General features: G+C 42.5%; 1 protein-coding gene across 3 annotated transcripts; it reads right to left on the minus strand.

Moving 5' to 3' along the window:
• Positions 1 to 1,130: 1,130 nt before the first annotated feature.
• On the minus strand, positions 1,131 to 8,487 carry LOC138288441 (olfactory receptor 5AP2-like). Of its 3 annotated transcripts, none has more exons than XM_069229992.1 (2): positions 8,463 to 8,487; positions 1,131 to 2,044 (listed from the first exon to the last, which is right to left on the minus strand). In XM_069229992.1, exons 1-2 carry the CDS (start codon positions 8,485 to 8,487, stop codon positions 1,131 to 1,133), a joined length of 939 nt encoding a protein of 312 aa, XP_069086093.1. The 3 variants fall into 3 exon arrangements, with proteins under 3 accessions (XP_069086093.1, XP_069086092.1, XP_069086094.1); XM_069229991.1 differs by lacking the exon at positions 8,463 to 8,487 and adding an exon at positions 7,676 to 7,692 and having other exon boundaries at positions 1,131 to 2,070; XM_069229993.1 differs by lacking the exon at positions 8,463 to 8,487 and adding an exon at positions 3,268 to 3,292.
• Between the last annotated feature and the right edge of the window lie 5,450 nt (positions 8,488 to 13,937).

Raw genomic sequence — 13,937 nt, forward strand, 5'->3', positions numbered from 1 at the left:
TGGATCTCTTGTCCTGAGGTTTTATCTGATATTAAATCTAATTTTATTTGATATTAAATCTAATTGAAACACACAATAAAGATAGTAGGCACCTTCATAATACAATTTATGTAATTAACTTTGATTCCCCATTTTCCATATTGCATTTTTAGGTCTCGGAGGAGTGACCAAAAAACTCCACCGCGCTACGCATAGTTCTGCAAGTGGCGAAGTGTTTTAGGTTTCGCCGTTCGAGCTGATTTTTAGTGCCAGGTGTTTGTCCCGTACTTAAAAATCTGGGTGAATGGCATCACGCGCAGCGCAAGAGGGCGCTGCTTCTTTTCTGCATCTTGAGTAGATTTTCTACTGGAGTGGCAGCTTCCTCAACACGAATGGACGGTTTCTCAATGCAAGTGGTAGCGACCATCCACGACTGCCCGCATTGAGAAATCATGCTGAGAGGTGGTCTGGATTAAGAGTTTCCTCACTCGTGCTCGCCAACTTAACGTTGGTGAGCACAAACAAGGAAAAAACTCTTCTCCACTCTGCTACATTAAGTTTTTCTGAGCTCTGCACTCTAACCCTTATCGTAATCAACAGCATGATAAAAGAACACCATTCTGTCTCATACTACTTTATGTGAAAGAGAACTTTGTAAATACTTAAATCTTAAATCCAGTCCGAATGTATTACTAAAAGAACACCTTGTTTCTCCTGTGTTTCCTCTTAGTCTTGTATGGCATTGAGTATATGAATTGCAGACAAAAGAAGGACAATGCTTTTCCAATTTCAATATCTCATGTCTTCTTCTTACTTCCTGCTCCTTTGGGTCATCTTCTTAAGTTCTAACCGCTTAATTGAGTATAATAGTTTTCTGCATAAACCCTACTACCTACATTCACCTTCTCTCTGTTGTCATATTCTGCCACCTGATTGACTCTATTATGACCCTCTTAGTAGATATTAAATGCCCAACCATCATATTTAGACAGATAGATAAATTGAATTGGTTTACATAAAATTAGTGCCCTTAACATATTACAAAAATCCACCAAGAACAATACTATAGTAAGACTATTTCAATGCGGTGAATTCATAACATCCAAATGTTCAATTCTGCATTCAAGAAATCAGTAGCTCAGAAACAATCATCAATAATGAGTTTTCTTGTGAACCACTGATCTTGCTAGAGCATCCTTGACTTCCTTGTTTCTTAGGCTGTAGATCAAAGGATTTAACATGGGTATCATCACTGTATAAAACACAGACACCACCTTGTCCTGGTCCACTGAATAACTTGAGATGGGGCGTACATACATGAAGATGGCTGTGCCAAAGAAGAGAAAGACTACAGTAAGGTGTGAAGCGCAAGTGGAGAATGCTTTGCTTCTGCCTGTTTGTGACTGGATCTTTAGAATTGCTAATAGAATGTATGTGTAAGATATTATAATCACTACTACGGATACTGACCCAAGGGAACTTGAAAGAAGGAACATAACAACTTCACTTATGTATGTATCGGCACAAGCGAGTTTTAGAAGTGGAGGAATATCACAAAAGAAGTGAAGAATCTCATTGGAATCACAGAATGGTAGTCGAAAAGTGCAGCTTGTATGTATCGCTGACGTCAGGACACCCCCTGAGTATGCTGCAGCCACCAATAGGACACAGGTCTCTTTGTTCACTATAACAGGGTATATCAAAGGTTTGCATATTGCCACATAGCGATCATATGCCATTACTGTTACAAGGAAACATTCTGTACCCACAAACAGACCAAAGAAGTATAGCTGAATAGCACACTCATAAAAAGAGATTGACTTTCTATCAACAATAAAGTTGGCCAACATCTTTGGTGTGATAACTGAGGAGTAACAAATGTCTGAGAAGGATAAGTTACTGAGGAAATAGTACATTGGAGTGTGAAGTTGAGGATCCACTCGGGAAAGGATGATAATTCCAAGATTGCCAATCAGTGTGAGAACATATACAATAAGGAAGAGCACAAAGAGAGGAATCTGAAGCTTGGGGTCATCAGTAAGGCCGAAGAGGAGAAACTCTGTCACTGAAGTCCCATTCCTTGCATTCATACTTTCAGAAACTTCAATTTACTGAGTAGATTAAATCAAAATTGGTATAAGGTACACTTCCTAAAAACATCCTCAATCATTATGAGTTTCTACAGATGTCAGCTCACAACCATGCCTATTTATGAAAATGAAGTGTATTTATAAATACATCTTTGCAGTATATGTTAATAAATGCTGAGAAATGTGTTCAAATGGACAATTGAATGCCTCACATTGCATTCCTATTGCAGTAGCTTCTTTCATGGACAACACTTAGCATATACCGCATTTTGATTTGATGTATATATATATATATGCATACTTATTGAAAGTATGTAGATGTTGTGTTAATGTGGCGTTAATTAAGAATAGTACATCTATTCACTTATCTTCACACTATAATGGTAATTGATATTTTGTCATCAGTATATGTGCAGCTCAATACTATTTTCCTGGATATTCTGGCACAGAACAAACAATATGCATACTATCATTCACATCAGTCACTGACTTATTTTCAGAAAGCACCATCTGCTCGTTTTTCTCCTATGTGTTAAGCCACCTCTTCAGACTCGATCATCACAAAGAGATAAATCTCACCACATTCAGCTTGCTGTTAGCAATAGTCCATTAGACAGTTTTCTTGCATTTGATATGGTCAAAAGGATCCTGGTTACTGGTTTTGTTTCATTGCTGCTTTCCCGGGTGGTAATTAGAACTCCGTCTTGATTTTGGATTACAGGAAGGACCACAAATTATGGTAACGTTCCACAAGTAGGTATTTGATATGCTACCTCTACCCTCGGATATGAGGATGATGACAGCTTCCTCAGTGAGGCGATGACTTCCTTTACCTCCAGGTGGACTGCTGGGGCATGTTTAAAATTCTGTGAAGATAAATAAACAAAACGTTAAACTGGACCCTCTATCATCTGCTGTGGAGCCACTTCAGGAGTACCACCAATGCAGACAGGATTTCCCTCCTACTAGCATGCCACAAAGACAGTAAAGTAAATTGTAAGTACTACTTCAAACTAATGTAATTGTAAAAGGCAAGCAAATTGATGCTTTGCATATGTTCCTACTTCCCAATGGACAATGTCAAGCAGCAAGCAGTACCTATGGACCTTGACGCTGGCTATAGTAGAGGTTGGTGAATCTTTGGCCTCTATTTCTTCACTGCTGAACACTAGCTGAACTAGAGGGAAGAGACCGAAACCCACAGAGAAATTTTCCTTATACATCCACTTAAGAAATACACCCACATGACTCCAACTCTGCGTGAAACAACTAGTTAGGCGTTCTTTACCTGTATTGCCTTCATTACAGTAGAAACTTACACTGCACACTACCCAGTGAAAAAATAAATCACATTCTAAGTTGAAATTAGCAAAGCACAACATTTTTACATACATTTATTGGAATTGACAAAGTGTAAAACAGAAATTCTGAAGTTACCTATAAAGGGCATGGAACAGCAAGGTGATCATACCATCATCCTAAAACAATTTAACTTTAATCAATTTAAGAAAATAGCTAAAACACTTTTTTTAAAAGAAATTCTCATTGCTTATTGTAAAAGAAACCATGCCATCCTCCCACCTAAACTGAGATACTTTATCATTAGATTGAACATTTTACATTCACAATACTAATGAATGTGAGCTCTAAAAAGAAGCTGCAACTGCTGTGAGAATGGTTACTAAACAGTATCAGCAACATGCAAAGCAACATACAAGAGTCTTGGTGTTGGAAAGTGGATTAATGGTAGGGTAGGTAGGTACCTACACTTAGCAATAGGCCACAATCTTCCACCCAGTTAAGGTCTCAATAAATAATCCTTGCTCAACTCTTTGTAGCTTGGCCCATGAGCAGTTAGACTTAACTTAGGAAACAGGTGTGTAAAGCATGTGTAATCAACAAAATAGTAGGCAAGTAAAACACAACATAGAATAAAAGTCAGCCACCAATTTATAACAATAGCACATAATTATATCTCTAAAATGACACCAAAACAACAGAAATACAATGTAGGGAACCGGTGATATGAAGTTTTGAAGTTTAAATGTAAACAAATGCTTTTTAGTGCCTTAAAAAAATACTCCAACCAGGGACATCTGGTCACACTTGTCCGCAGCAAAGTCAAAAGTCGGGGCTGATCACAATGGAGCCCTGCTCGGATACACTGAGCGGGAGGCCTCGGTCAAAGTTTTACCTTCACACATTTTTCTGGAGCTTTTCTTCATCAACGCCTTGCAATCCTCCTCAGCAAGCAGATTTCAATGTAATGTCATTGGATTGCATTTTGGCAAGCCCCCGCTTAAATCCTGAAAGTCTGGAGCTCCAGAGCTTTCAGCAGGAGGAACCTAAAATTCAGGCTGGGTCGTGGATGAAGGTAGCCAGCTTGGCTCACGACATCAAGTAGGTCCACGGATGGAAATTTTTCCAAAGTTGCTCCAAACTTCTCCAAACCTCTGGATCATCTTAAAGAAGTTATTTTTAGGTTCTTGAGGTGTCCACAAACTTGATCCAAGGTTCCAGAGTCTCTGAGGTGCTCCTTGGGAGTTGGGACAACAGTTCTCAGAATGCGCCTAGCCAGAATCTTCCAATGGCCACTGGACACTGGTCAGCTTCTTGAAGGACTTGATGAAGGGGACTCTGGTCAGCTCCTTTGTACCGGCAGCTTACAGGCAGTCCTCTCCTGGAGTTCCAGAAACAAGGCAAAGTCCTTCTGTTGGTGAAGCCCAGAGTGTGCAGCTGGTGCAGTCCTTTGAAGTGCAGTTCTTCAGGTGTAGACCAGGGGTTCAGCAGGGCAGTCCTTCTTCTCCAATACCTTCTTCTAGTAGCGGTCTGAATTGTTGGGAAGCTCCTCCATATTTATCCTAACTCCTGGGTTGGGAAGCAGGGGGGTGCCCCGGACCAGTGGGATATAGGGTGCCACCCTCTGGGGTGACGTCTTCTTGTGATGTGTGGCAAAAATGGATCCCAGAAAGCAACATTCTTTTAAAATCCATCATGGATGAAATCTCTCCTTGAAGATTACATCTGGCTGAGCCAACCCACTGGTGTGGCTAAGTCTCCCTAAATCACCCCTTCCAGTCCCTCTCCTGATCTAATTATTGGGGCTCCTATCTGGAACAGCAGGAAATGGGATGGTCCAGTGTCTGTCACAGGTGGCTTTCCCTCCTTTGAAAGCCAGTTTGGCCACTTGTCCTTCATCCAGCATCTCCTATAGCAGTTCTCCTCCCCCCTTTGTTTCAACATAGGCCACTTCGTGCCTCATTAAGGAAGCTTGGCTCAGGCTGCCACAGACTGACCAATCAGGAAAGGGTACTACACGTCTGATTTTGGCAAATTTCAGGAAGAGTTCTCAAACTTTTTCTCTGTGCTGGTTATATTAAATACAATATTGGCAAGTTATTGGATTTATTTTTACTTTTAATTTGAAACCAAACCTGACAGTTTTAACTCTTTTCTAGTGGAAATGAGACTTTATTAATGTTTAATAAAGTCTCCCATTGTTACCCAATGGAGCTAATACACGCCAATAGGGAAAATTAATTTGGCTGTTTTTCTCATTAGGGCTTATAAAGCATCTTTTATAAAATCCCTGCTCATATTTACACTGCACCCATCCCACGGGGCACCTAGGACAGATCTTAGGAGTGACTTATATGTACAACTAGGGTAGTCTAGGACTTTGAAAGTACTTTTAATTCCAAGGTCAAATTTGGGGTTAACTTTAACCTATAGCAGTCAGCAAGGCATACCTACCTTTCAAATGACAGTGAACGCCACGGCAGTCTATTTATGGGTGTACTAGGTTGACAGCCAATTATTATTAGGCATAATTTGCATGTAGCATTTTAAACAGAACTCAGGCCCCGTGAATGGACAGCAGTGTCCAGAGCACCGTCAGAGTCAGTAACCGCCAGTGTCAGTAAAAAAGTTTGGGGGTGATCAGGGCCAAAAGGATGAGTTTCTCACACTACGACTTTGCATAAGTCAATTACAGAGCCTGGGAAATTTAGACTATCTCTTGGGTTAGAGTTAGGTGGCATTTGTCCTTTAAATGTGGATATTTCCTAACCACAGTTTTCTCCAGCAGTTTATCCCTAATAGCCAACCACTCTGTTTGAAGGAATAGGGCAGGTAGCAGTGTACTCACATCAATGGGTTGATGTCTACAAGCACACATGGTCTCATATAGGGACACCAAGGTCTCTCTCAGGCTAGTACAAATTGTGTTCCGGAATTCAATACAAACAGGATGGTGATGAAGAACAAAATAATAAGCAATTGCTTCAAGATAGAACTGTGCTGCCTAGGAGTATTCACTACTTACCTCATATGCACTTGTAAAAGCAGTTTCTTATGGAAGTGCCCTAGATGCTGGTGTGAGGTAGAGAGTGCCCCAATGCTCTGTGTCAATCCTTTGGACAGGCTAGGTCTTCCTCATAGGCGAAGGTCAGCAGGAGGACAAACAAAAGGAGCTCCAGTAGGCTACTCTCATATTTTCAGAGTAAGAAGTGTAGCATTCCGCAGCGACATCAGCAGGCTCCATGTACTCACTTCAGGGCACACAACAGGGGTGACCCTGAAGACCACTAATTTACCAATTTGTTGTTTAAGGGGTCTCTCTTTATTAGGTTACCCAGAAACTGTTGCCAAAAAACAAAAACACAATGGATCATTCCATGAAAAAGGAAAAGTGGTCTGATAACAAGTCAGCATATCAGGGACGGGCATTCTTACAAAGACCTAGTATCATGGTAGAGAAAGACTATCTGTTGCTGTAGTACAACATTGAATGCATTATTGCACATTTGACTTATTTACTTGTAGCAAGAATAGGAGAGGTGGGATATTCTTCCCATTTATTTCTGGAAGAGCTTGGTACAACTGTTTGCCGTGTTTTGCACAGGTTGGCATCACACGAGTGCTGGTCCTTAGTCATATTAACTGAGCAGAGTTCATTTTTCTCAGAAGCTAAATATGGAAAAAAAACATAAATGTATGGCCAGATGTACAAAGCCATTTTGCAGGTGCAAATGCTGCACAATATCTCAGTTTTAGTGACATCAATTCACTTTTTGCTATGTACTAAACTGATTTTCTGATCCAGTAAGTGGTTACCAAATCTCAGAATGGATTTGAAATTGCATTATCAATTGCTGTTTCTTCCAAAATGCGATAATCAGGTTACCAAACATTGAACAGTTACACTTTCTTTAGTTGAGGTGGTAACCCATTTGTAAAAAGGAAGGGGTTCCTTAGGGACATCTTCCCCTTGTGAATGTTAAAAAAAAGGTTTGTTGAGGACCACTGCCTGACCTCAATTAAACATTTAAAAAATAAATATTTCAGAAGTGGTTAAAGATACGGTTGTCTGATTAGTCCGGAAGGCTACCTTCTGTGATGGCTATTAGTTAGAGTGAGTTGCAATAGGACAGCTAATTCATCAATGGCAGTAAGAAAGGACCACCTGCAATCCACTTTGAATGGAAATTTTGGGCCAGGTGTAAGACCATCAGAATAGGTGTGTCACAAATTGTGTTTTTTTTAGACTCACAATTTGTGAGTCACCAAACAAGATGTGCACACAAAACTGGACCTGAAAATCCAACTCTCTAATTAATCTCATTGCAAATACTGAAATCGCTATGAGCAGGTTGGTATCCATTTGCAAATTGTTAGTCGGGTCGCAAATTGTGACCACAAGAAGTGAAATAGCCTTTTTAATTCCTGATACAGGGGAAGGACCGCAAAGGCCGGAAGGGGTGCCCAGGAAAAGCATGTAGAACAGCTATAGTGCAGTGGATAGTCCTTCAGCACACACAGACTGAGCACCTAACCTCCACACCACCCTTTGCAATGACCGGCTGGTGAGGGATGCAGGAAATTGAAGTTCTTTGAGTGGGAGCTCGAAATGTTGATAGATGAATGCTTCAATAATCACAACTAGCGATTGGTTCATGCCTGCATGACTGTGCCTGAGTCACACAAAAAAGAACATATGCAGGGACATACAGCAGCACATCAATGACCGTTACATTGATAAGATCAAGACACACTAGTATGCCCTGCACTCTCCGGCCAAAGAGTGGGTGACAGCACGCCTGCATGACTCCCAGGGAGATGGAGATGGTCCTTCTAATGTCCCCCCACCCTCAACAGCAGAGGGTAGGGTTGAGACAACCCTTGAGCCTAAGGCAGTGGCTAGATTTGGCTTTGTAGACATGTCTGCCTTTCCACCAACACCAGGTAAGTGCAGAGCTACTATTATGCCAACATTCATGCCGGTAAACCTAGGACCCCATGCATGCAACACATGCCCACCCCGAAATATCAGGCTGGTCCATGTAGATTATCAAAAACTGACACATGTTGCATTATGAGAAATGTACCAAATACAAACAGTGCAGTGACTGTGAGACATCAGCTGAATAATGTTGTGAGAACAATGAAGTAGTGTTACCCACATAAGTTGTGTTCATCTCCCCATTTGCCAAATAGATTCATCCATGGAAGTACCGAAATGGGCTGCAGATGAGGGAGAAGACCAAGACAAGATGGAAAAAGGACAGATTGAGGTGCCTGTGAGTCTCTCAAGCACATCCCGTGGCCAGGCCAGTGCAGCATCCAGCTCCCCACAGCCAGCTGCAGACAAGGTGCAGGCACCAGCCACTCCTAGGCGCAATCCAGTCATCAGGGTACGATGGCAGCGCCCCACTCAACAGGTGTGGAGGAGTCAGCAGGCCAGACAAGCATTTTGGTCCCAGGGAGCATCCAATGACCAGGCAATGCATGGCAGGCTGTAGGAGGCAAAGCTGCATGCTTAGCACCTGCAACATAAACAGATAAGGTAGCTCAACAGGAAGATTACACAGTATTGAACACCATGACCTAACAATTGGCTGAGAGCCACTCCCACAAGGAGTCTAAAATGGATGCCCTGAGCTGGCTGAGGACAGGGGCCTGCAAAGTCACAGGTAGAGAAGCCGAGGCATCGGGTTGGAGGCCATGACAAGGGCCATAGGGAGGCTTGCACAGGCAACAACAATGCTTTCCAAGCGCACTGTGGCCTTAGTGGTCGATATGGGCCACTACAGTGGTAATGTGTCATCGTGCCTGGCAGAGATCACAGCTGCATTGGAGGCAATGCAAACAGCCCATATTGCTATTGAGGTTAGTGGTTAGGCACCGGACAATGAGGTATCAAGCCAAGTAGTGTGTCAGCCTCAGATGCCCCTGTGCTGTGAGGGAGTACCAGCCGATAACTTGCACCTACACATGGCAACACCTCCCATGCAAAAAGCACCTCTAAGAAATGAGTGCACAGTGACAGGCTGGCATACCTCTATGTTTCAAAGTTGCGGTTATTTAACTGCACGCCATGTACATTCAAAGAATTTATGATTTGTGAGACCGACACACTGTCTATCAATGTGTTTGTAAACCCAGTCAGTATAGGGAGCATATTTTGACCATCCAAATACTCGTGGTGTCATTTTGTGTGAACAGTGTGTCAATGGAGATGTCTTACCATGCAAAATAGTGTCTTGCTATGTTGAGTCTGCACCTTCCATCCTCTGCTGCTGTGTTCTCCTCTAGTGGTTGATGAGCAGGTAGACCAGGATCCTCCTCCTGTGATTCCAAATCAGATACTGCTATGTGTAGGCCTCTCCTGCAGGCAATATTGGGTAAGATGGCACATGTTGCAATGATCTCACAGGTCGTTTCTGGTCTGAATTGCAAGGCTCTCCCACTCTTATGGAGGCAGAGGTAACATGATTTAAGGAGTCCAAATGTGCACTCAATCACAGTCTTGGTGTGCTGATATACAGCATTTTATCACTGTTCATTGGGGGTTGCTGGAGAGAGGTAGAGGTGAGGGTCCATTAGCACAGGGCATACTCAATGTCATCTATGACACATACATAGATGTGGGTGAACATACATCTTATGCAGATTTGGCACTTACATCTCAGCATTTACAATATGTATCAGTACCTAATAAGTATCCATCAAACTCTTCTCTTTCCAGCCATCTATATACTCTGCTGTGCATTTTATCCGCAAGGGAGCTTTCAATCCATTTGTATGTGAATACCCTGCAACTAAATGTGTAGTTGTTAGTCCAGTTCATGATTTTACAGATTCAATAGTGAATTTATCTTTGGAATTTTTACATCTGTGAATAGACATTTGTTCAATTTGTACTATGTATGTTGTGTGTTTCTAATGCTGCCTTATGAATATGCCAAAAAACATGCCAATTTCATTACAAAGTCCTGTTTTTTTCTTTCTTTTTAAAATAGTCAGTCACAGCTGCTCAAATGTTCAAATACTGAATGCCTATAGGTAAAAAAGTCAAGCTGGTAATCTAGATGTGTTTCCCAACCACAAGTCTGCTTCTTTGCAGTATCCCCCTACACACAGAAATAAATGGAGAAAGGAAGAAAGAAAAAAAACCATATGAGAATGTTCTGGTAACAAATGGTTTAGCAGATTAACAAACCCAATGGTGTGACAGAAACATGTCCGAGTTTTCTGCTTTGCAAGTTGATCATGTAGGCCTAAGCAAGTGGATGGCAAGTGGGTCAGATACAATGTGACATTGTATCTGTTTTTGCAACATTTCTTAGTGCATTGCTAGCAGGGGGTTGAGCTCAGGTTTCTTAGGTGACGAGTAGTTCACCCTGACCAGGGTTTCTGATTATTACTTGAGGTCACAATCTACCCCCTCAACTAATACTCAAATTCCTTACATTGGTGTTCAGCTGTGGGATCCAAAAATTGAATTTTGCAATAACATTCAGGGCCTCTTCTGCGAAGCCCTGGCGGCACACTGTGCCACTGGAACATAATTTTTTTTACGCTCCAGTGGCACAGTGTGCTAGCTCATATTTACAAGGCCAATCAAAGCTAGCTTGAATGGGTTTTCATGGCCCTGTAAATATTAACACCTTTAACTTATAACTGCGTAAAAGGGGTGTCCCATGGGTGTTGCTATGGGTGCTCCCACACAACACCCATGGAATCTGATGGAATGTAATGCATTCCCATATTGCCAGAGAGAGCTGGACCTGAAGGCCGAGAGCACCTCCAAGTCCAGTGATGATGGTGGCAGTGACAGTGAAGTTCCTAGGAGAGGCAAGCGTCCACATCCCTAAAAACATGGGGACAGATTTATCAAAAAGTCATACAAGTTAATGCAGAAATCAACATGTTGCACTGTGCTGCATTGCATGACCTGGAGAGAGCAGAAATGTGCCATATCTACTAGGATATGAATAATTCCTGCTCGTTCCCAGTGCTGGAACTAGTGCCAACACAAGCAACCTTGTGCTATAGTGTAAGGCTTCCTGTTTTACCGGCGTGGCTGTTATTCGGCAGCAGCAACACATTCCTGTAGAAAAGCAATCATTAGAGGCATTTTTCTCTTTCTACATATGCTGCAGAATACAGCACACATAGAAAGAAGAAATAACAAGGAGAAATAAAAAAAATTTGGGCCACGTGCATAACTTTCAGGTTTTGTGACTCGCAAATTGCGAGTCATAGCAACTCGCAATTTGCGAGTCGCAAAACCTGATGTACAAAAGTGTCAATGAAAATGTTTGCGATTCCAAATGGGGTCGCAAATGACCTTCCTCATGAATATTCATGAGGTAGTTGGCAATTTGCGACCCCATTGGGAATGGCTGCCCTCACAGTGATGTCTGTGACTGCTTTTAAATAAAGCATTTTTTTTTTTTTAAATGCAGCCCGTTTTCCTTAAAGGAAAATGAGATGCATTTCAAAATCAAAAAAATTTAAAGTTTTCTTTTCATTTTTTCAGAACAGGCAGTGGTCCGTAGGACAACTGCCTGCTCTGGAAAAATATTTTCGCTGCCATTCACAAAGGGGAAGGGGTCCCGTGGGGACCCCTTCACGTTTGCGAATGGGTTAGCTCCAGTTTGAAACTGGTGCTAACTGTGATTGTTTTGAAACCGCATTCGCGGTCACAAAGCAATCATACATGGGACTGCGACTCGCAATTATGAAGGGAACACCCCTTCCTAATTGTGACTCGCAAACCCTTTTTGTGATTCGGTAAGTAGATTACCGAATCGCAAAAATGGGTCTGTACATCCCAAATAACATTTCCCGATTTGTTGTTTGCAAAGTGGAAAATGCTTCGTACATCTGGCCCTTCTCCTTGATATGCCTCTGTTGGGAAGGGGAACTATTTTGATGCAATTCCAGACTTAAGCCCTCATTATGAACATGGCGGTAAACACTGTTGCCCACTGTGGCGACGGTGAACAGAAGACTGCCATTGGCAAAGAACAGAAACCTGCCATATAATGATGCCGAAAACAGAAACCTCCAAAAAATTCTGCTACCACCAGCCACCTCCAGGGTCCTTGATGGCAGAAAGGCTGCACATCCCACCCCGTCACCGCCAAGCACACAAATCCCCCACCCTCCAAATAATGATGCACAAATCATAGCAGCAGTTAGTGGATGTCGAACGACCATTGGCGGTAAGGACCGCTATGGCCAGCAATTGGACCCAGCAGCAAGAAATGCACACATTGGCAAGTTTGAAACCCACACACCTGACACACATCCACAACATTATAAAACACTTACATAAACACCCCATAAGCCTTTGTATCGCCAATAGGACAACTGAGACTGACAACACAACATGCAGACACAGAACGCAACATCACACAACTCACACACCCAACTACACAACAGCACCCTCACCAAAATCCACACAACACACCACCCACAACACACAGCATGGCATCCCCTAAGCACCCATGCTTCACAGATAGGGAGCTAAGAACAATGGTGGATGAAATACTCAAGGTCCGGCCACAAATCTTTGGGGCACAGGTCCAGCACACACCCATCGCCAGGAAGATGGAGTTGTGGCAGACCATAGTAAACAAGGTCAACGCAGTGGAAAACCATCCATGCACGAGGGACGACATCCGCAAGAGATGGAATGACCTGCGCAGGAAGGTGGGGTCCATGGCATCGAGACACAACATTGTGGTTCAGAAGACTGGGGAGGACCCCCACCTACACCCCCGACTACACCGAGTGAGAGGAAAAGGTGCTGGCCATCCTGCAACCTGAGGGCCACACTGGACTCACTGGAGGAATGGACTCGAGTAAGTCATCGTTAGACTTTTTCATCCTTGCCGTGGTCTCCCTTAACTTTATGCCTCTGTCCCCCAGGTTGTTGATGTGTGCTGGACTCTGATTGTGCTGTTTTTGTTACTCTGGGCACTTTACCCCTGCTAACTAGTGCTAAAGTGCAAGTGCTCCTTTACAAAATGTGTATGTAATTGGTTTATCCATGATTGGCATATTATATTTACTACTAAGTCCCTAGTAAAGTGCACTAGAGCTCCCAGGGCCTGTAAATCAAATGCTACTAGTGGGCCTGCAGCACTGGTTGTGCCACCCACATAAGTAGCTCTGTAATCATGTCTCAGACCTGCCACTGCAGTGTCTGTGTGTGAAGTTATTAACTGTAAATTCGACTTGGCAAGTGTACCAACTTGCCAGGCCTATACCTTCTCTTTTCTTACATATAAGACACCACTAAGGTAGGACCTAGGTAGCAGGGTATGGTTAAGGTAGGACATATAGTAATGTGTTTTATATGTCCTGACAGTGAAATATTGCTAAATTTGTTTTTCACTGTTGCAAGGCCTGTCCCTCTCATAGGCTAACATGGGGCTACCTTTAAATCTGATTAAAGTGTAGATTCCCTTTGGGAGCGGATGAACATGTGGAGTTTGGGGTCTCTGAGCTCAAAATTTTAAAATACATCTTTTAGTAAAGTTGATTTTAAGATTGTGTGTTTGAAAATGCCACTTT

This window comes from Pleurodeles waltl, chromosome 4_1, assembly GCF_031143425.1.
Source record: "Pleurodeles waltl isolate 20211129_DDA chromosome 4_1, aPleWal1.hap1.20221129, whole genome shotgun sequence".
Taxonomy (NCBI): domain Eukaryota; kingdom Metazoa; phylum Chordata; class Amphibia; order Caudata; family Salamandridae; genus Pleurodeles; species Pleurodeles waltl.